At 41.1% G+C, this 24,635-nt stretch overlaps 4 protein-coding genes across 9 annotated transcripts; 2 read left to right on the plus strand and 2 right to left on the minus strand.

Annotated features, from left to right (window-relative positions):
• Nucleotides 1-411: 411 nt before the first annotated feature.
• On the minus strand, nucleotides 412-6,935 carry asb14a (ankyrin repeat and SOCS box containing 14a). 3 transcript variants are annotated; one of them, XM_086088019.1, is made up of 13 exons: nucleotides 6,795-6,935; nucleotides 5,971-6,200; nucleotides 5,821-5,867; nucleotides 4,979-5,113; nucleotides 4,761-4,919; nucleotides 4,435-4,680; nucleotides 3,035-3,206; nucleotides 2,755-2,860; nucleotides 2,482-2,661; nucleotides 1,689-1,817; nucleotides 1,483-1,611; nucleotides 1,268-1,388; nucleotides 412-804 (listed from the first exon to the last, which is right to left on the minus strand). In XM_086088019.1, exons 2-13 carry the CDS (start codon nucleotides 6,084-6,086, stop codon nucleotides 629-631), a joined length of 1,716 nt encoding a protein of 571 aa, XP_085944145.1. In that variant the 5' UTR covers nucleotides 6,087-6,200; nucleotides 6,795-6,935; the 3' UTR covers nucleotides 412-628. The 3 variants fall into 3 exon arrangements, with proteins under 3 accessions (XP_085944145.1, XP_085944143.1, XP_085944144.1); XM_086088017.1 differs by having other exon boundaries at nucleotides 1,268-1,421; XM_086088018.1 differs by having other exon boundaries at nucleotides 1,268-1,421; nucleotides 5,971-6,180; nucleotides 6,795-6,921.
• Nucleotides 6,936-7,654: 719 nt separating this feature from the next.
• On the minus strand, nucleotides 7,655-9,573 carry rps23 (ribosomal protein S23). Its single transcript, XM_086088180.1, has 4 exons — nucleotides 9,555-9,573; nucleotides 8,162-8,321; nucleotides 7,934-8,054; nucleotides 7,655-7,837 (listed from the first exon to the last, which is right to left on the minus strand). The coding sequence occupies exons 1-4, from the start codon at nucleotides 9,556-9,558 to the stop codon at nucleotides 7,691-7,693; spliced, it is 432 nt and encodes a 143-aa protein (XP_085944306.1). The 5' UTR covers nucleotides 9,559-9,573; the 3' UTR covers nucleotides 7,655-7,690.
• A 659-nt stretch (nucleotides 9,574-10,232) lies between these two features.
• On the plus strand, nucleotides 10,233-16,530 carry atp6ap1la (ATPase H+ transporting accessory protein 1 like a). 4 transcript variants are annotated; one of them, XM_086087995.1, is made up of 7 exons: nucleotides 10,233-10,431; nucleotides 12,139-12,182; nucleotides 12,496-12,659; nucleotides 13,135-13,289; nucleotides 13,503-13,553; nucleotides 14,048-14,285; nucleotides 16,171-16,530. In XM_086087995.1, the coding sequence occupies exons 1-7, from the start codon at nucleotides 10,238-10,240 to the stop codon at nucleotides 16,426-16,428; spliced, it is 1,104 nt and encodes a 367-aa protein (XP_085944121.1). In that variant the 5' UTR covers nucleotides 10,233-10,237; the 3' UTR covers nucleotides 16,429-16,530. The 4 variants fall into 4 exon arrangements, with proteins under 4 accessions (XP_085944121.1, XP_085944123.1, XP_085944124.1 ...); XM_086087997.1 differs by having other exon boundaries at nucleotides 12,523-12,659; XM_086087998.1 differs by having other exon boundaries at nucleotides 12,532-12,659.
• Nucleotides 16,531-17,318: 788 nt separating this feature from the next.
• pde12 (phosphodiesterase 12) lies at nucleotides 17,319-23,607 on the plus strand. The gene is made up of 7 exons (XM_086085996.1): nucleotides 17,319-18,167; nucleotides 19,316-19,746; nucleotides 21,012-21,117; nucleotides 21,333-21,477; nucleotides 21,555-21,633; nucleotides 22,620-22,742; nucleotides 23,049-23,607. Exons 1-7 carry the CDS (start codon nucleotides 17,590-17,592, stop codon nucleotides 23,390-23,392), a joined length of 1,806 nt encoding a protein of 601 aa, XP_085942122.1. The 5' UTR covers nucleotides 17,319-17,589; the 3' UTR covers nucleotides 23,393-23,607.
• Nucleotides 23,608-24,635: the final 1,028 nt, after the last annotated feature.

Genomic DNA, 24,635 nt, shown 5'->3' on the forward strand with positions numbered 1-24,635 from the left:
GGCCATTATATTATCATATGAGCTCATCTTGACAAAATAGTTAAAAATCTGTAAAGCCCTCACAAGTGACCTTTCATTTGACATCACTCACTGGAGTTCGCTGCAAATAGATTTTTTTGCCCTGGTCACTAGTAAAACTGTGACCCAAAACATTTATTTCTTTTAACCCTGGAGAACCCAAGAACCCTTTTCTTCTTGGAAAATTATGAATTATACATTAAATGACTGCTATAAATTCACTGAACACCAAAATATATGGGTTTTTTTTTTCAATTTTAACCCTTTATTCCCTAATTTAGGATTAGGGCGAAATATGACCCTTTTGGGATTTAGGGGTATCATTTCGAAAAATCTGAATAACTGTCAGTAAACTATTTAGAATTTAAGAAAAGAATCAATCAAATACACAGCTACATTGAACAATATAATTTTTTATTAATTTTTTTGTATTTTAGAACTGGATTTTGAATGCACAAACACACTTTGGCCAATGGAAACAAGAACACAGGGACAAAAAAAACTGCTGGGGGGAAAAAAAAAGAAGGTCTTTGTTATTTGAGTAGCAGAATTTATAGGGGCCAAATTTGACCCCGTGGGTTCTCCAGGGTTAAACAGCAAGCAGATGGAATCACGTGTGTTCACTGTTGAGTTGGTCGCGCAGGTCGTGCTCGCGGTACAGGACGTAATCTCTGAGCGGCGGCGGCAGCGGCAGGAAGCTCATGAAGGCCGGCGAGCGCAGGCGCAGGCGGCCGAGGCAGCTGCGGATGCGCAGGCGGCACAGATGCTGCAGGCGGCGAGCGTTCTCTGACGAGGAGGAGCACACGCACACGTGACCGCTTTGTTAGGTACACTTTGCACACTCGTCACCCAATACGCATAAAAAAATCTTTTTTATTTTCTTCTTGAAATGTTTTACGCTTAAGCGTCTTTCATGTGTGGAGAGCCAAAACTGCCAACATTAAAAATGAATAAAAGTGAAAATAAAAAAGGATCTAAGAAAATATATCATTCAAAAGTTAAATACAAAAAAATATATATAAAAATTGGGATAAAAACAACAAAATATATATATGCATAATTAAAAGTAAAAAATAAATAAAAAACGAGATTCTAACATTTAAAGTCATTTATTTTTAATTTTGGCATTGTGAATTGAAATTAATGAATAAAGTAAAAAAATAAAATAAAAAATGTTTTGACCATCCATATTTATGAAGCTAGCAATCGTGTACCTAATGTTGTGACCTGTGCGTGTGTTGCAGTTCACCTTGCAGCCTGCAGATGTCGCCCCACTGCTGCTGCTCCATGATTGCCGCCTTCAGTTTGCTGCACAGGGTCACGTGATCTACGTAGTCCAACAGAACCCGCACCACGTGACCAGACAGGTGCTTCAGCCAGGACACCGTGATCACCTCGCAGAACTGACGCAGCACGCGTTTTTATCAATGTTGATATATTCCAGTTGGTTACCTAGCAACCTACCATGGTGTCTTTGATGACACTGTTGGTCCAGCCCTCGTAGTCCTCAGGTACGTGCGACCCGTTGCCGTAAGGGCAGTCGAAGCAACGCTCCACGTGGTAACCATAGTTACACAGCATCCGCACAACCACCTGACACGCACGCACGCGCGCACGTCAGTCTCGTCCCGTCAACGGCGCCATCCAAGTGAAAACGCAAGGATTCGAACCTCGTCGTTGAGCGCGTATTGAAGGGCCGAGGGGAAGTGCGTGGTGTTGATTCTGGAGTAAAAGTTGACGTTGGCGCCGTGCCGCAGCAACAATTTGATCAACTCGTAGTTGCCAAGACGCAGAGCAACCTAAAAAGACAAAAAACACAATAATAGGAAGTGACTCAAAAGAGGTTTTTTGCTCATTGGTTTACCAGATGAGGAAATAGTAACAAAATAATAGCAGATCTGGAAAGCACTCATGATGGCCTTTAATTTGAGATATCACTCCATATACTTTACTGCAAACACATTTGTGACCCTGTTGCCTGTCAACAATGACACAAAAACTGTTGTTGTTTTTTGTCATTAAGTCATCACATGATTGTATAGCCACAAAATAATGGCAGATGTAGAAAGCACTCATTGTGGCCTTCAAATTGAGGTATCACTCCATATACTTTGCTGCAAACAGATTTTTGGCCCAATTACTTGTCAACTATGACAAAAGCCACTTTTTGACATGACCTCGTCATGAGTGTATAGCCACAAAATAATAATCGATCTGGAAAGCTCTCATTGTGGCCTTTAATTTGAGATATCACTCCATATACTTTGCTGCAAACAGTTTTTTTTTACCCTGTTTCTTGTCAACATAAAAAATACATTTTTGGTCATTACCTCATCATATGAGTATATATCCACAAAATAATAATAGATCTGGAAAGCTTCTATCATGTGCTTTAATTTGAGATATCACTCCATGTACTTTGTTGCACACTGAAAGTCCCGCCCCAAAGACCCGGGGGGGTACCTGCAGACACTTGACGGGGTCCTGGTTGGTCATGGCGCCGGCCTCCAGAAGGAGGCGCACTGACGGGATGTCGTTATTGGACACGGCAAAGAAGAGCGCCGACTTCCTCTCGTCGTCGTAGCCGCGACGCACGCTCGGATGCAACATGTAGTTGGGGTCGAAACCCGCGTCCAGCAGAGCCTGGTTGGGACGCACACACACACACTGTCGTTCAAACGTATGCTCACACATACTCTCTCTCTCTCTCACGCACACACACTCAGCCAGTCCCACCTTGATGCAATGTGCGTGCCCGCCAGCGGCCGCACAATGCAGCGGACTCATTCCGCTGTTGTAAATGTCTTCCGTGGAAGTTACTGGAATCAGCAGCATCACAACTCTGCACAACACACACACACGCGCACCAACATACAAATACACAGCATTGGAAGGCGATCTGGTCCGACGGTACCGGGATGCGGCGATCATGGAAAAATGATCCGTCGCGGTATCTTATGAGCGCGCAGCGCAACAATTTTTGTTGACGATCCGCCGAAGGTGTTTTTTGTCTTACTGCAGGTGTCCCCTGTGCGCGGCGCGGTGGATGGGCAGGTGGCCGCTCTGCTTGGCCACGTTGCCGTCGGCGCCGCAGTCCAGCAGCAGCGCCGCCGCCGCCGCGTCGCCGCCGGCGCACGACTCGTACAGCACCGACGCCTCGTCCTGAGCCTGCGACAGCACGTCGGCTCCTGCGGCAACAGCAGCATGACGGGGTGGTCGCGCTAATCATGCTAGTAGTGGTCGTGATGACAAAAGCCAGTCAGGATAAGCAGTTCGCTTAACGACCGGATAGATGGATTGATAGTATTTCGTATTGGTCGTAGTCGTTACTGTCAGTAGTTAGTGGTTATAGTAGTTAGTGGTAATAGTAGTGGTTACAACAACGAAGAACTGGTGAAGTAGTCATTAGGAGTAGAATGGTAGTCGTAACAGTTATTCTAGTAGTGGTCGTAATAATTATATTTGTTAATAGTATTAGTTATAATAGTAATGTAGTAGTAAGTAAATGACTGATGTAGTAGTAGTAATTGTGGTAATAGTTTTTAGTAGTAGGAGTCATAGTTATTTTTATTTATACTAGTAATGAATGTAGTTAGGAGTTCTTAGTAGAGGTAGTACTAGTTATTAGCAATAGCAATTGTTAGTCGTCGCAGTAATTGCTAGAAGTATTAGTCGCAATATTAGTAATATTGCACTAGTAATAATGGTAGCAGTGGTAGTAGTTGTTGCTATTATTAGTAGTAGTAGTGGTAGATGTTATTTTAGTAGTAATGATAGTAGTCATAGTCATTGGTGATAGTAGTGGTTTTTAGTTAAGTACTTCTTAGTACTGTCGTAGTAGCAAGACTTATTTATTAGTAGTAGTGATAGTTATTATTAGTATAAGTAGTATTAGATTACTACTTAGAAGCAGTACTGGGAGTAGTAATAATAGTTGATGTGGTAGTGGTAAAAAGTTCTAAGCAATAGTAGTAGCCGTAATAGCAGTTAGTACTAGTATACTATAAATCACTGAATCGTTTACATCTTGGATACATGAAAGTAGTAGTAGATTAGTGCAAATATGTGGTTAGTAATAGCACTTAGTAGTAGTAGTAAAAATCACTGAATGTTTTTTTTTTACGGTCCTGAATACATGAAAGAAATGCTGATTGAATGTAAACCCAGTGGGGTTCTGACGTCAGTAGACCAATTAGTGGTCAATTAGTGGAGCACAAAGTTCAACGTAAACACGGTGAAGCAGCCATTGGCTGTTGTGCTGCAAGCAAATGGAATAAGTGTCAACACAACAGTGTGAATGCTTTTAAATCAAGGTTAAAAAACGTTTTTTTTGTTAGCACTAGTAATAGTAATGGTTAACTTAGCAGTACCATGCTATGCTTGTGCATTGATTAGCATTTTGCTGTTTGTTGTCACCTTTCCTGATGAGGAGCTCCAGCACCTGCAGGTGTCCCACCTGAGCGGCCAGAGCCAGCGGCGTGAGTCCGAAGCGGCTGCGCGCGTCGGGCTCGGCCCCGCCCTCCAGCAGCAGCTTCGCCATCTCCACGCTGCCCAACCGCGAGGCCTCGTGGAGTGGCCGCCGGTTGTGGTGGCCCGCCTGGTCGACGGCCGCGCCCCTCCGGAGCAGCAGCCGCGCCAGGTCCAGGCAACCCCGACGGACCGCTGCGGACGGAGTCGTTTCAAAAATGGCAGCTCAGCCGCACTGAATGGGACTACAAAAAATGGAGCTGGAGTCGGCCTACCTACGAGCAGCGGCGAGTCCTGGTCCTGGTTCTGCGCGTCGGGCCGGGCCCCGCGTCCCAGGAGGAAGTCGGCGTTGTCCACGAGACCTCGCTCCACGGCCAGGAAGAGCGGCGTCTCGCCTCGCGTTGTCCGATGATCCACCGCGTCGTCACCTGAAGCTGGAGAAAGTTCGGGGTTGGACGAAAGCCGATCCGGTTCTGACGGGTTTCCCGCCGACCTGCGAAGGTGAGCTCCAGGATGCGTTGGTTGCTCTGGGCAGAAGCCTCGTGGAGGGCCGTCCATCCTCGGCTGTCCGTCCGCACGAAAACCTCTTTGTGGTTGACGCTCAGATCCTCCAAAAGCTTCACATGACCTGAGTGGTGAAACGCCAAACGTTTCAATGCTGTATCGCGATACATTTGATACCAGTGGGAACATTGAAATTTTGCACACCTAGTGGTCAACCTACAACAACAAATAGACGGGAACTTATTTGATGAATGTTGCGTAATTGCTGTATCGCGATACCATTGATATCGCTGGACTAATATTGCGATAATATAACCGTAACCTCTGCGATTCTGACACTTAGTTGGCAACTTAATACAACATATTGATATCGTAACATCTTGTACTTAGGTCTTATCCTACGAATCAATTTTGCTGCAATTGCCATATCGCGATACCGTCGTAGGGCAAATATGAGACCGCAGGTTCTTCTGCAGTTGAAACAACTTGTTGGCTAACCTACAACAAAATATTGCTATAAAGTATTATGTTGTGTATTAGTTTAACGCAATATGCTGATCTGTGGATCGCGATACAGTCGATATCATATCAAGTGTTTCGAGTTGCGAGTTGGCAACCTACCACAAAATATCGATTTCTGGATCTTGATACAGTCAGTATGATTGGAAAAATATTATGAAGTATTGATGAATGCTTTATTAATCCCGTTAGCGAAATCAACAACTGAATAAAATATCAATATTGTCATTGATTTTGTCTTCCTGAATTTATCGATTATCGTGCAAAGCCGTATTGCGATACAGTTGTTAGCATCTGTTGATATCGCCTCACCTTGTCTTATCGCTGTGAATAAGGAATCGCTGTCTGCGTCCGCACGGCTGCAAAATGAAAAGATGTAACGAGGATTAGCATGATATCGACCGGTGGCTAGTTTCACTCAAATGCTAACAATTGGGACGCTAACATAACGAGGTCGCAAACCTGCGTGTTGTCGCGGGACTTGTGCGGACTTGCTTGCGTTTGTTGGCGTCCAGCAGACTTTGTTGGATCACGTGCTGCATGGCCGCGTCATCGTCGTCGTCATCGTTGTCGTTCATCGCTCACGATTTGAATGAAGATGACGCAAAGTACGTGAAGACGCTCGCTCACTTTTGCATGCGGCAGCATTTCATGCACGAGCGTCGCTCATCACTTTCATAGTGAAAAGCGTCCTACAATTAGTCGCATCATGATGAAAATAGGGTTGATTTTAAAATGTACATTTGTAAAAAAAATATGACGGGAAATCACTTATTTTATTAGTTGAATCTTACTTTATTTTTTATTTAATAAAAAAAAAAAGTTTGGGTGACAAAAAGAAGTACATTCGAACTCCAAATTTGCTAATGGTTTATTTCTTACTGGGGAAAAAAGAGCTTTGAATTTAAAAAAAAACATCTATATTTAACGGAGTGCTTTGGGAAAAACTAATTCTCTCTCTCCTATTATTATTGTTAAAAACAGTAACTAATTTCTTTGGGGTTTAAATGAAGAAAAACGTATCTTATTTTAATCAAAACACAAGACATTTACTGTATTATTATTGTGTATATTTTAAAAAGTGTTTCACACTAAAGTAACTCACATTTCTATTTATTTTAATTTGGACTCATTACATAAATGTAAAAATTGTTAACACGTTTGAAATATAATTCACGATTGTAATAACACTACAAATCGGTTTTGTCAAATTCGTTTTATGATTACGTACAACGTCTAACATCATATTTACTACTAAACAGCAATGGATGATTCTTTATCGTTACCTTTTGGTTGTTCTTGTCGTCCGCTTCAAAGCAGCGACGATGTTTTTGCGAGCTCGTCCTTTTACTTTGCTTTCCTTTTTCCAAATAAATGCCAGTCAAATCCCTTCACAGGTTCAGTGTGGTCAAGTTGGCGCCGTGTCGTGTTGTGCTGTTTGTTACTATATTTAAGTGAGCAGCGACTGGTCGCATTACGCAAAAGTACGAGCAGGTCAACTCCCCTTGAAAAAAACTCACACTGCCGCCTCATGTGCCTTGCTAGAATTCCAACATCCAAACTCGTGGCAGCGTGTCCTCATTGCGGTTTTTGTTACCAAAAATGTGTAAAAAAAAATTAATAATAATTATGCCGGAAAATCAAGTTGCTTTTTAAAAAATCTAAAACTATGTCCTTCCCACCCAAGTTATTTTATTAAATATGCATCGCCAATTTGGAACAATATCCATAACAGACAAAAAAAGTGATTTGTTTGATTAATATCAAAATTGTACCATTTGGAAAATAATAAAAACAATGCAGCTCAAATTTTTGGTATTTATATCCTAAAACACAGTGAAAACAAATTACAAAATACAGTACATGTATTTATTGCTCACCAAACATGAGCTTTAACATTTTTGATGGAGAAACTTATTTTTGGTGCGTTTCAGACAAAGAATGCATCTTTTTTTTGTGTGTGAAAAATCAAATTGCATATTTTGTTGGACAACAACATGACCTCTTGCCTTCAATCTTTTTTTTTGTGTGTGTGTGTGTGTGTGTGGGGGGGGGGGGGGTCAAAGACATCACGTTGTGTTTTCTCAGTGTTTCTGTCTGGACAATAAACGCGTCCTCAAAAGTAAACAAACAACAGACGTGGAACTCTGAACTGAAAACCTTTTATTTCTTTGTATGACTTTTATGACCTGGGTCTCTCCTTCTTGCCTTTGTAGAGCGCCAGCAGAGACACGTTGGCCACTTTGACCACCTTGAAACGAACGCCGGGAATGTCTCCCACGGCGTGCCCCTTTCGACCGAAACCCGCCACCAAGACCTCGTCGTTCTCCTGCGGGGGTTTGACGACACGGGAAAAATTAGGGGATGAGATTTCAAACACTCCAAAAAAAAAAAAAACGGATTCGCGGCGCCGATGCCGGATCACCTCGATGAAGTTGAGGCAGCCGTCGTTGGGGACGAAGGCGGTGATCTTCTTGCCGTTCTTGATGAGCTGCACCCTCACGCACTTCCTGATGGCCGAGTTGGGCTGCTTAGCTTCCACACCGCTGCGCAAGCACACGCAATCAATAAGTACACATTTCACAACTATTAAAAAAAAAAAAACATTTTCACATATCTTGATTATTTGCGCTTTGTGTATTTTTGGACGTACACTTTCTCCAGCACGATGCCTTTGGCGTGAGAAGCTCCTCCGAAGGGGTTGGCCTTGAGGGCGGTGCCCAGGTGGGCCTTCTTGTACTGCTTGTCGTGCCATTTCTGCTCACGGCGGTGATTGCGGAGCTTCCTGGCTGTGCGCAGACCACGACACTTTCCTGCAGGAGGTAACACGCCGTTTACAACACGCGAGACCAAATCAACCGTTTTTTTTATTTTCGTTATATATATCGTGATCCAAACGGAAATGTTGCGTCACTAAATCGAGAAAGAATTGAGGCGATGTATGCTTTTGATATTTCTGATGCATTATTTACAGTTTCATATTACTTCATTTTCACATTTGAAAATAAGTTTTCCTTGTTCTTCCAAACATAACGGCGTAGTCTTTTTTTCTTCTTCAGATTTTACGGTAAATAAATAAATAAAATAAAAACATTGGCAAAATAATGCCCATGTCCAATATTTGACCTGAGTTTGGTGGGACTTAAAAATATATGTGGATGAGATCATTTTGAGGTTGTTTTTTTTAAGTCTTTTTCCTCCGACTTAAATTGAGATTTATTTTTTACTTTAATAAACGATTTTCAATTTTGATTAAGAAAATCAACCATTATATGGAAAAAAAAATGCACACAGAAATAAGCATTTTATAATGAAAAACTATCAATATCTCCCACTGCAAAAAAGGTGTAAGTTTTAGACAAATATCATTTTTTACAGTCCTGCTTTTCAATTTGAAAAAATCGTATTCATACATAATTTAGTAAAAATGTTATAGTGTTAACTAAAACGCATACAATTATACTTAAAAAAATGTTTTAACTGGGTACATGATTATTACCAATTGTCATTTACACGTTAACTGTACGCTTACTAGTAGTACACATTGACATGTAACCAACTCGTGAATAACTTTGTTTTTTTCCTGATGGATTTAAACAAAGTGATACAATTAAAGCTCCCAGCAAAGTCGAATTATTCTTACTTATAATTACAGCAAGTCCGAAACGACAACTGTCACATTGTAATCATTGCCGGCCAACTTCACCGCGTCAAGATCAACGTTGGACCCACCAATAAGCCTTAAGCGACCTCATACCTGTTTAAACTGAACAATTTCGTCTCATTTTGTTCCATTTTAACGCCGATTATTTGAGCTAGCCGCGCTAAGCTAAAGTGCTAACTAGCCGAGCGGTCGCGTCATGGCCGCCCCACGTTGCAGAGCCGCGAGCGGAGGAAAATGTTCCGTTTTCACGCCACGTTAAGACGATTGATACGCGTCAAAATAACCAAAAGTGTTCATAAGGTGATGATGGGGCGCGTCGGTGCGATAATCGGACAATGTGGCGAGAAGTGGTGGGTGAAAAAGGCAAAAGTTTACGACGTACCCATGATTGCAGAAGCGAGTCTGGGAAGGAAAGGAAAGACCCACAATGCACCGTGGCGAAATGTCCGCTCTGAGGACCCCGGAACAGGCGCCCACGCAGAACGCCTGATTAAAATGCTCACGTTCCATTCTACGGTACATTACTTTTATTTTTATTTTTTTTATTTTACCTTTAAATATTTGTATTGCATTATTACATATAATTTAGTCTGCTGTTAAACTAGAATATAATTTAAAACGAATGTTGATGTTTTTTTTTTTTAGAACATTGCTGATAAAAATAAATAAAATAAATGCTTTTTTTCAATCATAATGGTTTTAATCTGATATAATGTATTCAAATTTACCGATTATAATATTACAATTTCATGTTAATATAACATCTCCTGAGCAGGTTTTCTCATTTAATGTAAAAATGTTATGAAGTTACATTTTAGATTAATGACATACCATACACAGTTCTCTGGAAAATAATCATCTCTCTATTGTGCATATTTTTTGGTTGAACTACTAAGCATAAATGCAGCAACTGTAATTCTGTGAGCCATTGCAATGGAGATGCTGCTGTCTTGACATCTGCTTTCCGATTGGTTGCTTCCTCAGTCTGTCAGGGGGGGGGGGGGGTTAACATGGCATGGGCTGATTAAAGTAGATTAGAGGGGGGGGGGGGGGGCTCGAGAGGGAATGTGTGTGTGTGCTGACATCACAGTACATCACAGCATAGCACAGCGGCGCAGCATAGCGATGGCTCCCAAATCTCCAGAAGCCTCCTGCAGCATCCTCCTCCTCCTCCTCCTCCTCCTCCTCGCTCTTGTCCTTTTTCAGCCGTCGTCGTCGTCGTTGTCGTCTTCCTGCCGTGACCCACATCCATCTGACAGGTAGGCGAGCACACGCAACGCCTCGGCTGACAGCCTGACACTAATCTAATCTTTGAGCTTTGACACAGCGAGGTGCAAGCGGCATTGTCCTCCTGTTATGTGCATCGTTTAGGGCAGGTCGCAGCTTCTCGAAACAGGTAACATCAGGTAACCGATTACATTCAAAAAGGGCTTCAAATGCAGGAAAAATGATGAGAATCGTCATCTTGGCGTTTCATAAGTTTCCTAAATATTTTTCTCAATAATACTGTATTTGGATTTATTTAACGGTAAAGTATTTATTATACGGCTCTTTTTTGTTGTTGTTGCACAAATGCATTTACAATGATAATCAATAATATTTTTTATATATTCTCAATTGCAATGCATACTTGGCATCTACCCCCCCCCCAAAAAAAATATATTCATAAAAGTATAACACATTACACTGTGTGTGTGTGTGTTCAAATTTTGTGAAATTTTCCATACAATACGATCCCAAATAATGTATAGTAATTCAGTATTTTATTTTCTATTACAGATAAATATTTTCTTTATTACCTGAATTGGAAATAGACCAACCAACCTTATATTATTCAACTCGATTCAATTGTTTATTTAAAACTCAAGGTTTATAAAAGTGGCGCGTTAAAAATAAATAAAATGTAATTATACAGTACAGTTTATCTTTTACAATTTTGCTTAATTGGGCAGAAATTTTTGATTGATCTTTTATAATTCAAAAATGCAGTTCAAAAAGCAAATTAATTAAAAAATGTGCAAATATAAATATCCTATTCTATAGCACTGTTGATTGTCAGTCTGGGAAACAATAAATAAAACATATTACTTCATATGTCTTGACTACAAATGTTGTTTTTGTTCACCTATCTATGCCAGCGATGTATAGTGACAGTCAGAACTATAACATTTTCTTCCACTAGATGGCAGAATGTAGTACAATTTACTTGTATGTCAGAACTAGAGGTCGCACCAATTATTTATCGTTTCTATATTTTTTTGCAACATTTTTGTTTGATGATGTACCATGAGATTTTTTTTTCAAATGTCAAATATGCGCTAGGAAAATAAGAAACACTACATTAGAAGAGTAAATTCAGTAAATTTTTGAATATCAGATTCCAGTTCAGTGGCTGCGCAGAAGTTAGTGAGTCGACGCAATCAATTCGATTTGACCGCAGGAGATCATTTCAGTGTGTCACCTTGTGCATCATCACGATTGTTTTGACCACAAAAACAGATGAAGTTATTCAATGACGTCACTGTTGTCTGACAAACAAATGCCGACGTTGCGGACTGGCCGGCTGACGTTCACCTTCCGCAGCTGTCAGCGCAAAAGACGACACCAAATCTCCTCTTGGCTCGGAGCCTCCCGCCCGCCCGCCCGCGTGTTTTTTTGTGTGTTTGTATGATTACGTAATCAAGCAATCCCCCTCAAATCCGCAGTGAATTGACCCAATACTCCACCGGAGTCCGAGTTTTTCTTTTTTTTTTCATTGCAGCGCGACAGGCAGCATTTCACCACAATCAATTGCTACTTTTTTTTTGCATGTGTGGACAAAAAGCACATCGATTGTGCACAGATGCATTGTGGGTGATGGACTAAATAGCACTGTTACAGTGGCATATTTTTATTTAAAGAAGATAATTAATTGTGGGAAATGTGTAAACATGCTATTACTTATTTTCTTTTCTTTTCTTTTTTAGTGCTGCTGCAACGCCAGTCCATGGTGAGGTACAAAGCATCCAAGGTAATGAACATATAATAAAAATGTAGGCCATTTCAAGCTATTACTGCTTTTTTATTATTATTATTATTATAAAAAAAAAAAAAAAAAAATTTTTTTTTATTAATTAATTTATTTCTGGAGAGCTCAGAGCATTTTGTTTGTTTTTGTGCACCAAAACTGTTCATGGGTGATGAGGTCATGATGCATGGAGTTTTCCTGCGAAAAAATGTACGGCAGTAGTAGTATTTAAATACAATTGCGTTTAATATTTTTAGAAATGTTTGTTTTAAAACATTTATGTCAGTCCCAGTTTTGATTTAACTTTACTGTGCAGTACATTTTGCTGTCACTATTATTGGAGTCGGTGCAGATGAGGCGGTGATGGTGGAGGACGACGGACCGATGAGGACGGAAGAGAATTTAACACTTCACGATGTCACGAAAGGAAGGAAGTTACTGCAGACGCCAGGAGCCGCACTGCCTTTTCCTCCCCTCAAGGTGGCGCACATACCAATGAACAAGTGTACCTCCATTTGCGCCTTTATCCATTTAACCGTTACAGTCCGCTTGCATCGGGCCTGCAAGGGTATTATTAGTAACGATAACATTGCCATTCCCTCCCTCGGCTTTTTAAAGTTTAGCAGGTGGTGGACCTCATAAGGTGCAATTTGTTATGGAAATTGATCTTAAGTGACGTAGTTTGGCATCAACATGTGTGAAAAACCTATCTTTCATTTAATACGGTTTAACCATCATTTCAAGTACTCATAAGTTTGCCTTTTCGCATACCTGGCTAAAATGTGTCATGTGACGTAGCTTAGCATTAGCATGTAAACATGTTAAGTGAGTGGTAACTAACTTATGTAACATACCTTAAGCATTAAGTTTAAAAAAAAAAATATATTGCGATCTTAGCAATAATGAAAAATAAAGCTTTCAGTATTGCTCTTGACTTGTCCCGCGTTCCCATCAGGTGCTGTCCAACGGCAGGCCGTGCGTGATGTTCCAGGCCAGGAGGTTGTATCTGCGTTACGAGGGGCAGAAGCAAGTGGACCTGACCGAGCGCGTCTTCTCCCCGCAAAAGTCCGTGGACACCAGCCAGTCGGTGTGCCGCCAGGACAGAGCCACGTAAGTGCGCTCGTGCATTCCACGCCATCTGCTTTTCATGCAACCTGGCGGTATTCTCGTTAAGTAGTACGGTTGTCTTTTTTTCCCAATACGTTAACAAAATGGTTTAATGAGAGAAATGATTACCAACAAATAAAAGACCACATCCATGTTTAAGAACAAAATGATTGCCGCCGCCTGATATAAATTGACGTGTCTGTGTGTCCTCGACAGGCTGGCGATGAGGTTTGGAGATGTGGACGATTTGAGGGGCCTGTCCATCAGGTAACAAGTTACCTGTCCATCGTTCACTCATACCTTAATTATGTCGTATCGCATAACATGTAAACGAACATACATTAAAGTCTCTGTAAAATGAGAAGAAATGTCTTTTATACGGGAAGAACATGACATTAGTCAATCAATTGCCACCGTTATGACCGAGAAAAATGGATGCTACACTGTCTAGTATTTTGCTTATGCACATTACTACGTGTTTGTTGACTGACTTTAGAAAAAAAAAATCCTCCGTTTTCACTTTACTCTGCGTGATATGCACACACTCGTGGACGATAACGAGGCACTCTAATGCGACCACGCCCCGCGGGGTCCACACGCTGACTGTCAAGTCAGACACAAAAAAAAATAAAAACCCTCCCTGTTTCATCTTTATCTGCGTGACCCACGTTCACTCACAGCCAACAACGGGGCACTCTAAAGTGGTGCGAAGGGTTTCGGCATAGCGATCTACCATAACGGTACTTTATTCTTCTTCCCAGGCTGCAGTTGTCCAACACCTTCTACGAGGCTTCGGGCCAGTGGTGGTTCTCTCTGGACAGCGTCTCGGTGGTCTACAACACTTCGCAGGAAGCCGTCTTCAACGCCAGTGACGTCTACGCGCCGTCCTCGTCCTCGTACCACTGCTCGCACGTCAGCAGCTTGGAACGCCACAGCGCCCTCCTGAGCCCCGGCAGTGACAACGCCCGCCGCTGGACGCTCACCTTCACAGACTTCCAGGTGCCGTTCTCACCCGCCAGTGCCACCGTCATCCTCGGTACGAAAGCACACTTCGGGCAGGTGTTAAGACTATCCCGGGATGCTACTCGGGAAGTTGAATCCGAATCCGATGTAGCATTTCAGAATAAAGGCCACTTCAAATCAGGATGTGAGTGTTATTAACGGTCAGATTTAAAACAAGCCACGTTACCAGTCAACCATTCCACTTCTGTCAGGTACTAGACTATCCTAGGATGCTGCCCAGGAAACTAAATCCAAAACTGATGTGGCATTTCAGAATAAAAGCACCTTTGAAGCAACTGCCATTAACTGTCAAATTAAAAATAGCCCCCGTTAAAACACAACCAATCCACCTCTGTCAGGTACTAGACTATCCTAGGATGCTGCCCAGGAAACTAAATCCAAAACTGATGTGGCATTTCAGAATAAAAGCACCTTTGAAGTTGTAAGCAACTGCCATTAACTGTCAAATTAAAAATAGCCCCCGTTAAAACACAACCATTCCACTTCTGTCAGGTACTAGACTATCCTAGGATGCTGCCCAGGAAACTAAATCCAAAACTGATGTGGCATTTCAGAATAAAAGCACCTTTGAAGTTGTAAGCAACTGCCATTAACTGTCAAATTAAAAATAGCCCCCGTTAAAACACAACCAATCCACCTCTGTCAGGTACTAGACTATCCTAGGATGCTGCCCAGGAAACTAAATCCAAAACTGATGTGGCATTTCAGAATAAAAGCACCTTTGAAGTTGTAAGCAACTGCCATTAACTGTCAAAATTAAAAATAGCCCCCGTTAAAACACAACCATTTGACTTCTCTCAGGTACTAGACTATCCTAGGATGCTGCCCAGGAAACTAAATCCAAAACTGATGTGGCATTTCAGAATAAAAGCACCTTTGAAGTTGTAAGCAACTGCCATTAACTGTCAAATTAAAAATATTCCCCGTTAAAACACAACCATTCCACTTCTCTCAGGTACTAGACTATCCTAGGATGCTGCCCAGGAAACTAAATCCAAAACTGATGTGGCATTTCAGAATAAAAGCACCTTTGAAGTTGTAAGCAACTGCCATTAACTGTCAAATTAAAAATAGCCCCCGTTAAAACACAACCATTCGACTTCTCTCAGGTACTAGACTATCCTAGGATGCTGCCCAGGAAACTAAATCCAAAACTGATGTGGCATTTCAGAATAAAAGCACCTTTGAAGTTGTAAGCAACTGCCATTAACTGTCAAATTAAAAATAGCCCCCGTTAAAACACAACCATTCCACTTATCTCAGGTACTAGACTATCCTAGGATGCTGCCCAGGAAACTAAATCCAAAACTGATGTGGCATTTCAGAATAAAAGCACCTTTGAAGTAACTGCCATTAACTGTCAAATTAAAAATCGCCCCCGTTAAAACACAACCATTCCACTTATCTCAGGTACTAGACTATCCTAGGATGCTGCCCAGGAAACTAAATCCAAAATGCTGCCCAAAGAGTTAAATCAAAAACTGATACGCTATTTCAGTATTTTATACTGTATGTGACCATTAACTGTAAATTCAGTTGTATTAAAAAATAACCCCGTTATCACTCAATCATTTTACTTCTGTCATCATGTACTAGACTATCCCAGGGTGAGACCCAAGACATTAAATAATCAGGACACCCAGGATGATTGATTTAGCTTTTCAGACTAAAAGCCATTTGAAATGTGTTACGTGACTGTCATTATCTGAATTCGGTGACATTCAAATACTAAATCTGTGCACTTCTCTCAGGTACTAGACTATCCTAGGATGAAACCAAAACAAATCTTTAAGGTCTTTGTAATCTGTAAACGTGACTGTCATTGGGTGAAAATGATCCCCTTTGCGCCCCCCCTTGTCAGATCCAGGCCTTCAACGTGACGTCAGGCAGGTTTTCGCCGGTGAGCGACTGCACCACCTTCCTGACGCCGGCCATCTTGATGGGCCTGGTGACGTCGCTCATCCTGCTGCTGGTCCTGGCCTACGCGCTGCACCTGCTCGTCCACCTCAACCGCATCGAGAACGAGCGCGAGCGCAAGGCGCACGGCGACTTCCTCCGGAACCCGGAGCAGATGGAACGCTGCTGCGCTGACAATGTAGCTGATAAAGATGTTCCCTAGCGAGATCCGGACTTTTATGGAAACAAGTTTTGCTGTTTTATTATTTGATAGCAATTGTTTTGTCTTTTTAACAAATGTAATAAAAAATCTTTTTTACCTACACTGGGGCAGCATTTTTTTTCCATACATCATAAAACCGTTTATTAGCTGAACGAAGGCAGTGATGTTTTATCGCAAAAACATTTTCCAGTAGAATATTACAACTCCTTTTTTTGGGGGGGGGGGGGGGGGGGGCGATTTGAACTTTTTCTTGAAAATGTGTCTTTTTTTATTTAAATTATGATTTTATTGTGGAATTGTGTTTTTGCAGAATACTATTGCTGTCGTTTAAGTTTTTTCATTGCAGCTATTTTTTTCTTTACAAATGACATATTTTTGTATTGGAAAGACTACAATTGATTGCAGAGCGTAAGCCATTTTCTTGAAAATGTTGAACTTTTTATTTGAAATATCCTTTTTTTTTATTACAACTTTTATAGTGGAATTAAATATTTATTTATTTATTCTCTTTTTCCAGAATATTACAGCACTTCTTTAATCATTTAAGCTTTGTACTTGAACTTTATTAAATTGAACTTATTTTTTTCTGGAAAAAAATGGTTGCAGAATATTTTTGCCTTTTTTTTTTTAAATTGAAAACGTAATAAAGAGAATGAAACTTTTATTGAATAGTATTACAACTGTTTTCTTGAAAAACTACAACTTTTTTTCTTGAAAACCACGCCTTCTGTTTCCAGATTTTATTTAATTTTTTATTATTTTATGAAGCAAAAAGAGAATGCGATTCATACCTTTGAGTAGCCTATTTGTGTACTTTGCCCTCCTACCACTGGGGGCAATTGAGTTTTTTTTTTAAAGGTCTGGTCATGTTGAAGAGGAAGAATAACACCATACTGGCCATAACTTTATCGATCACATAACTGCAATTTATGTCATAATCGTTTACACCAGTTAGACTTAGTCACTTTAACAATATTTTAATAATGAGTATGTTGTATTAAATTTTGTGTTAAATCGCTCAAAATCGAAAATCCGCACTTTCGACCGCTGGTGATACCAGGAAGTGGACGCTCCAACATTTGCGCTCGTCTCTGGCTAGTTCCGGGTCATTTGAGTCGCGTTTAGCCCGGCTTGGCAGTCCGAGTCACCGCGTTTGGCTTCATGTTCAACAAGCTCATCGCCGCCGTCCTTCCATTTCACCGTCGCCTCCTCTGCGCCTCCTCGTCGCCGGCGGCGGCTTTGACCCGAGCGCGCCGCCTCCTCGGCAGCATGGAGCCGGCCGCGGTGAGATGCGTCGCCGGGGAGCCCAAGATGACCATCTCGTTCCGCGTGGACGGCAGCCAGAAGCATATGCAGCGGGAGCAGGACGAGCCGCTGGGGAAGGTCCTGTCCCGCATCGCCTGCACCCTCGCGAAGGGCAAAACCAAGGCGAAGAAGAACGCGAAGAAGAACGCGGCGGCGGCGGGGGACAGTCCAGAACCCGCCGTGGTGAAGCTGTACGTGGACGGCAAGGAGGTGCAGGAGACGGCGCTCAACGCGGAGGCGTGGCGGGACGGGGCCGTGCTGCAGCTGGGCGACGTCCGGTACTCGGTCCGCCGGAACGAGCCCACCTTCACCACCGCCGAGCTGCCGGCCTCGCTGCTGGCCGGCTTCCCCGTGTGCCCCAAGCTGGACGTGGAGTTCGGAGAGCTGGACCACTGCGACTTTACGTGGTACAAGGAAAAGAACCCAAACTCGAGGTAGCTGGCGCAGCACTTCATCGAGTCCTCCCAAACCAACCCCTGGATCAATTTTCAATTTCAGTTTTTATTGAGCACAATTTAATAAACAGTGCAGAATGAAGCCCAAATGGCTTATACAAGATTCTACTCTATACTCAAAGGGTCATATCAAATTTGAACAAAAAAGATTCGAGATAGACAATAAAATCTACCCCCCCCCTCCCAAAAAAATAGAACAAACTAAACTGAATTAAGGACAAAAAGAACAGAGAATAAGAGGTGCATACAGTAAAAATGGATTTAAGATTTCATTATAAGTAGACAAAGAGGGAGAGGAGGTAAACCTTTTTCAAAATGCCAAGCATTTTTATTGATCTTGTGGTTACTAGAGTGATCAAAAGCCAAAGATCCCAGGACTGTAGAGAAGAATGTATTTCATATTCATGTTAAATACAAATTGGACTTGAATCACATTTTGAAAGCAAGTGTATAGTTAATAATAATAATAATAGAATACAATTTTGCAAATGATGCCATATAATGTCAGTTTTATACAAATGAAAAAACTTATATATAAATAAACTATATATAAATAAACACATTTATTAAAAATCACAATTGAATATTCACCCCCCTTCACTTTTTCCAATTTGATGACGCAACAGCTGTATTGACAAAAATGACCACAATATAAAAAGGAATCTTATACAATTCTACGTGTATTGTCTCGATATGACGCATTATATTTCAGTATTTTTTTCAATGTATCCTTAATAAGCCCAACTGTAAATGACATGAACTTCATTTCATCAGTCATGACAGTGTCGCACTTCAATAACATGATAAAGCTTTAGTCGCAAGCAAACTTTTTAGCAATGATGTCACATAGAATAAAGCTTAAAGGTCTTACTCAATCTGAAACTTGGCCCGCAGGAGCTTCAGAACGTAGAACAGGACAAACTCAAACGACAATCTTAGGATGTATATGAAGGATGGAAGGTAAACATGCTTTACTTTTGTAAAGTTGTATTTGTTTGTTTGGTCAATAATGTCATCGGAACAAAAAAAAAAAAAAACGTCATTGGAAAGTGTTCAGGCAAGTTCCGAGTGTTTTCATGACCTTTGATGTTTTCGCGATCTCTTCCTGATCTCTGTTGCGATTGCAGCGCTAAAGCCGGCGGGGAAGAGAACGCTCAGGACGCCCCCTGGACCGAAGTGGGCCGCACCCGAGTCTACGTGCCGTCCAACCGGGACATCGGCCGCCGACTCAAGCTCTGCTGCACGCCCAAGGACGGCGGCGGGCGCGACGGGCGACCCGAGGAGCTCCTCTCCGCCGGCGGCGTGGAGGCCGGGCCGGGCGCGTGCACCTTCGACGAGCGGCACGCGTACACGGCCAAGGAGACGGCGTGGCCGTCGCTGCGGGCGGTGTCCTATAACATCCTGGCCGACGTCTACGCGCAGACAGAGCTGTCCAAGACGGTGCTGTACCCCTATTGCGCCCCCTACGCCCTGCAGCTGGATTACAGGCAGAACCTGATCAAGAAGGAGCTGGCGGGGTATCACGCTGATGTCATCTGTCTGCAGGAGGTGGACAAAGGTGATGATTGTGTGTTTTTGGATAGGTTTTTTTTTCTTCATTTGTTTTAGAATCAATTTGAGTTTTTTAAATTAGAGATGTCAAAATTAATGCATTCATTTAAAGTTTCTTTAACTCCACTAATTTTTTTTTAACCCCGTAATTAATGACTGCCCCTTACATGGAAAGCCTGTGCTGGAAGAATTTGAGTCGCAACGCAGCAAGCCAGACATGTCCACGTCTAAATGTGCTGGCACCCTCAAGATAACACTTGCTGACCAAAACAGCAGCATATGTTGAAACACGTAAACCGTCTCGGCCATTAATCGTTAACCATCAGGAAAACCCAAATGAGTGGCAGCGCAATCTCACCCAAACGCTATTGCTTAATATTTTTTTATATATATTATTAGTGTTGTTCCGATACAGTTTTTGGGCCCCCGATACCGATTTCGATACCCAGCTTTGCCGTATCGGCTGATGCCGACACCATACCAATACCTACGTTTTTTTTTCTCAACATGAAAAAGCTGTCCTGCCATTGGTGCGGTATTGGGGCCTCTGCCGATACCAGCATCGGTATCAGAAAAACACAAATTATTATTATTAAAAAAAAAATAATAATAATAATGCATATATTTGTGGGGATTGGGGTCAAGTTGTATTTTACTGTTTTAAATAATGTGCAGATTTACATGTGCCGTTACTTCATGTTAAAGATTGGATAGCACTTAATATGAAAAGAAAAATGCACTGATCTGTTACTAATGTCTTACGAATACAATTATGCCATCTAGTGGCAGAAAAATGACCAACACAAATCAACATCACACTTTTTTTTTTTACTGTACAGCTTTTTGATTATAACTCAATTTTATGAATTGTTATGAAATTACTTCATCAATGACTAAAAGACACAGCCATATTTCTATTATTATTTTTTTCTTCAGTTTTATGTTAACAAAAGTATGAAAACTATTGTATATTTAGAACAGATATACAATTTGCAATTAATCTTGAGTTAACTATTGAGTGATGCGATTAATTATGATTTTTAAAAATTAATTGCTTGACACCCCTATTTTTAAATCTATGAAGGATTTGTTGAGTACAAGATGACAAAAAAGGTCACAAAGTTTAATTTTTGTTTTGTTAAATGCATTTAAATTTTTATTTTATTTATTCAAGGAAATGTTTTTTTCATTTTTTGTTTATTTCGTTAGTTTTCGTTAACAGTAATATCATCTTGACTGACACTTTTTTTCCTTCACTTTTGACATTTTCAGGGATATTTTTGGACAGTCTGACTCCAGCTCTCGATGCCTTCGGCCTGGACGGCGTTTTTAAGCTGAAAGAGAAGCAACACGAAGGATTGGCGACCTTCTACCGCAGGTTTGTTTGGTCAGAGACGAGATTACCAAAAAAAAAATGTCAGCACTGGGCCACATGGTCAGAACAGTTGCCTCACCTTATAGGTTCTGGGTTCGACTTTCCCGCATGGAATTTGCCTGTGGGGTAGAGACATGCATACGAGCTTCATTGAAAAATCTAAATTGAGGACAAAACGTGCGGACGGCGCTTCAAGCTCTGCTTATTTTCTCCTTCAGGACGAGATTCAAGCTGCTGAGTAGCCACGACATCACGCTGAGCGAGGCGCTGACGTCGGACCCGGTCCACGCCGAGCTGCTGGAGAGCGTCTCGGCTAACGATGCGCTGAAACACAAAATCGTGAAGCGCTCCACCGCCTTACAGGTATCGAACCTGCGGCCGCCGCGTCTCAACGACGCGGTGCTCTCGCTCTCTCCTTGACGCGCCCCTTGTTTCGGCAGGTCAGCGTGCTGGAGGACCTCCACCAAGCAGGCAGGAAGGTGTGCGTGGCCAACACACACCTGTACTGGCACCCTCGAGGTACTTTTGCTGACCAAAACAGCAGCACACGTTGAAACACATAAACCGTCTCGGCCATTAATCGTTAACCGTCAGGAAAACCCAAATGAGTGGCAGCTCGATCGCACCCAAATGCTATTGTTTGCACGAAGCATTTAACGTTTCGTTTGCTAACCAAAACAGCAGCACCCAGCGAGGAAGGCATGCAGTCTATTCGATGCCTCTCTTTAACCCTTCAGGGTGAAAACAAATATTTCTCAGTCCATAACCACTTTTATTCACACATGGACAACCAACAATAACCAATAATATAGAATAATAAATAAAATATAAATAATAAAAGAACTATAATATAAAATATATATGATCATAAATAATATAAATCATAAATAAAATAAAAACAACAATAATAAAAATAGATATAATATATACACATATATATTATATATTTTTAATATTATACAAAAAAAAAAAATATATATATATATATAAAGTAATACCAATAAATAATATATAAGAATAAAAAATAACCAGTAACCAAAACAGCAGCACCCAGCGAGGCAGGCATGCAGTCTCTTAGATGCCTCTCTTTAACCCTTCAGGGTGAAAACAAATATTTCTCAGTCCATAATCACTTTTATTCACACATGGACAACCAACAATAACCAATAACATAGAATAATAAATAAAATATATATGATCATAAATAATAGAAATCATAAATAAAATAAAAACAAAAATAATAAAAATAGATATAATATATACACATATATATTATATATTTTTAATATTATACAAAAAAATATATATATATATAAAATAATACCAATAAATAATATATAAGAATAAAAAATAACCAGTAACCAAAACAGCAGCAACTCGTGTGTCATTAATTCATTTTCATTTCATGGAGACTGTTGTTCAAACTCGGGACGTTGAACTGTTGCATCCATTTGAAGTTTATTCCTAAACAACGCAGTAACAACTATCGCCTGTCCTCTTTGAAGGTGGCAACGTCCGCTTGGTCCAGATGGCCGTGGCTTTGCGGCACCTGAGTCTCGTGATGGGCGCGGTGGCCCCCGGAGCTCCGTTGGTCTTCTGCGGTGACTTCAACTCCACGCCGAGCTCGGGTAACTAAACATCAACATGCAACCGACCGGTCGGCGTGCGCGAGTATCAGAGGTGGCTGTCGTCTTGATAGCTTGATGCTAACACATAATGGAAACGCCATAGGTGGGCTAATGGCAGTTTAGCATGGATGTTTTTATGATCATAAAGCGTCATGCTACTTGGCGCAGCACTTTAAACAAACAATACTCATTCCTCACTATTACGGGAGCTTAGGACCAAACAAGCCCAGAGAACCAGTTTAGCCTCAATTTCCCACTCACGTTGCCGTGTTCTGAGTCCCGCCGGTTCTTCCTGTTCCGCATCAGGCGTCCTCCAGCTGGTCACCGAAGCCGCGCTCAGCCGGCAGCACGCCGACTGGAGCAGCTCGCAGCCCCAGGAGGGGGATTCGCCGTCGCCTTTGTTCGCAATGGACTTGATCTCCCCTTTCCCGCCCCTGCTGAGCGCCTGCGGCCCGCTGGCTTACACCAACTACGTGGGCGGCTTCCAAGGCTGCCTGGACTACATCTTCATCCAGCCGCAGAGCATGCGGGTGGAGCAGGTCATCCCCATGCCGGCCCACCACCTGGTCACCACCCACACGGCACTGCCGAGCGTGGCCCACCCTTCGGACCACATCGCGTTGGTCTGCGACCTGCGCTGGGACCCCTGAATACAAGAAAGATTTCTGGAAATCATTATGACTAAAATAGGAGGTTTTATTTAAGGTCAAGTCATTTTAATTGCTGATAATCAGTGTCAGTCTTTGGCTGCTTGGAGGGGATAAATAATCCTCAATATATTACCGGTATCTATCCATAATGCATTGCTCCTTTTTTTAATTTAAAAAAAAAATTGAGTTAAACTAAAAATAAATAATTGTCAGTGTGTTTGTGTTTTTATTTGTAAATATTTTCCATTAAAAAAATATAGAAATACATGTATTTTAATTAAAAATAATTTAATTAAACTAAAAATAACTTATTTTAAAATAATTTGTGCATTTTTCATAAAAAAATAATATAAAGGTACACGTTTTAATTAAAATATATATTTTAAATAAAATACAAAATAACCAAAGGAATTTGTGCTGTTTGTACTTGCATGCATTTTTTCATTAAAAAAAAATAGAAATACACATTGAGAAAACCATATTTGCTATTAAAAAATTGTAAAATTAAATTACTTAAGTACCAGTATTGTCTATTACTATTACGTGTATATGAATCTATCCTCACATACCCGTAGACACCGTATTTTTTTTTCTAAATATTTTGTGGTTCGCCATCGCCACTATGGTTTCAGTCTTAAAGATTCAATAAACAATGAATACAGGTAAACTACTCAGTCGATTTATATGAAGGACTCACACTCCATTTTATCAAAAACAACATTAAGAAATAGATTTTACATTTGTTCGACAGAAAGGTGTGCCGAGTCGGCAATAAGTCACGTGGTTAAGACCAGCTGTTCGTCGCCACGCTGTTTTGATCCCATTGGTCGAAAGTGGTGAAGAGGCGGAGTCAAAGCGTTCCATTGGCTTGTTGAGAGGGGGAGGATTGAAAGGGTTCGTGTTCTCTTTGCGCTAATTTTGACTCTTAAATTATTATTTTTCTCTCCATGTAACTGTATTGGTAATTTACGAGTAATATTTTACTATTCTTGCCATCCCTGATAACGACTCCATGTCAATGACATAAATCGACATCGCATTGTTAGATTCAACGCAGCGATGTTTACCGGAAGCTGAGTTAGATTGTTTAAGAATAAAAAAAAAAACCCAGTCAAGACTTAAATGTGAAATCAGTTCAAGATTATGTCATATTGGATTTCTTTGTATGTAATTTTATTCATCTTTATTTTGTTTTGTCTCATAAATAGAGTCAAATATCAAGTTTGTGCAATGTTACACTTTT

This window comes from Leptonotus elevatus, chromosome 10 (assembly GCF_054856555.1).
Source record: "Leptonotus elevatus isolate MCC_2025b chromosome 10, RoL_Lele_1.0, whole genome shotgun sequence".
Taxonomy (NCBI): Eukaryota; Metazoa; Chordata; class Actinopteri; order Syngnathiformes; family Syngnathidae; genus Leptonotus; species Leptonotus elevatus.

Bases quoted from the DNA above. Each gene is read 5' to 3' on its own strand.
- asb14a (XM_086088017.1), bottom strand. From the start codon at position 6,086: ATGAACGACAACGATGACGACGACGATGACGCGGCCATGCAGCACGTG. The intron at 5,868-5,970 runs GTTTGCGACCTC...TTCATTTTGCAG, and splicing joins AGTCCCGCGACAACACGCAG to CCGTGCGGACGCAGACAGCG. The intron at 1,612-1,688 runs GTTCGAATCCTT...CGTGCGTGTCAG, and splicing joins AATACGCGCTCAACGACGAG to GTGGTTGTGCGGATGCTGTG.
- pde12 (XM_086085996.1), top strand. From the start codon at position 17,590: ATGTTCAACAAGCTCATCGCCGCCGTCCTTCCATTTCACCGTCGCCTC. The intron at 19,747-21,011 runs GTGATGATTGTG...TGACATTTTCAG, and splicing joins TCTGCAGGAGGTGGACAAAG to GGATATTTTTGGACAGTCTG. The intron at 21,634-22,619 runs GTACTTTTGCTG...TCCTCTTTGAAG, and splicing joins CCTGTACTGGCACCCTCGAG to GTGGCAACGTCCGCTTGGTC.
- rps23 (XM_086088180.1), bottom strand. The intron at 8,055-8,161 runs GTACGTCCAAAA...GTGCTTGCGCAG, and splicing joins GGCATCGTGCTGGAGAAAGT to CGGTGTGGAAGCTAAGCAGC. The intron at 7,838-7,933 runs GTGATCCGGCAT...AAACCCCCGCAG, and splicing joins GCTGCCTCAACTTCATCGAG to GAGAACGACGAGGTCTTGGT.
- atp6ap1la (XM_086087995.1), top strand. From the start codon at position 10,238: ATGTGTGTGTGTGCTGACATCACAGTACATCACAGCATAGCACAGCGG. The intron at 12,660-13,134 runs GTGGCGCACATA...CGTTCCCATCAG, and splicing joins TGCCTTTTCCTCCCCTCAAG to GTGCTGTCCAACGGCAGGCC. The intron at 13,554-14,047 runs GTAACAAGTTAC...TCTTCTTCCCAG, and splicing joins TTGAGGGGCCTGTCCATCAG to GCTGCAGTTGTCCAACACCT.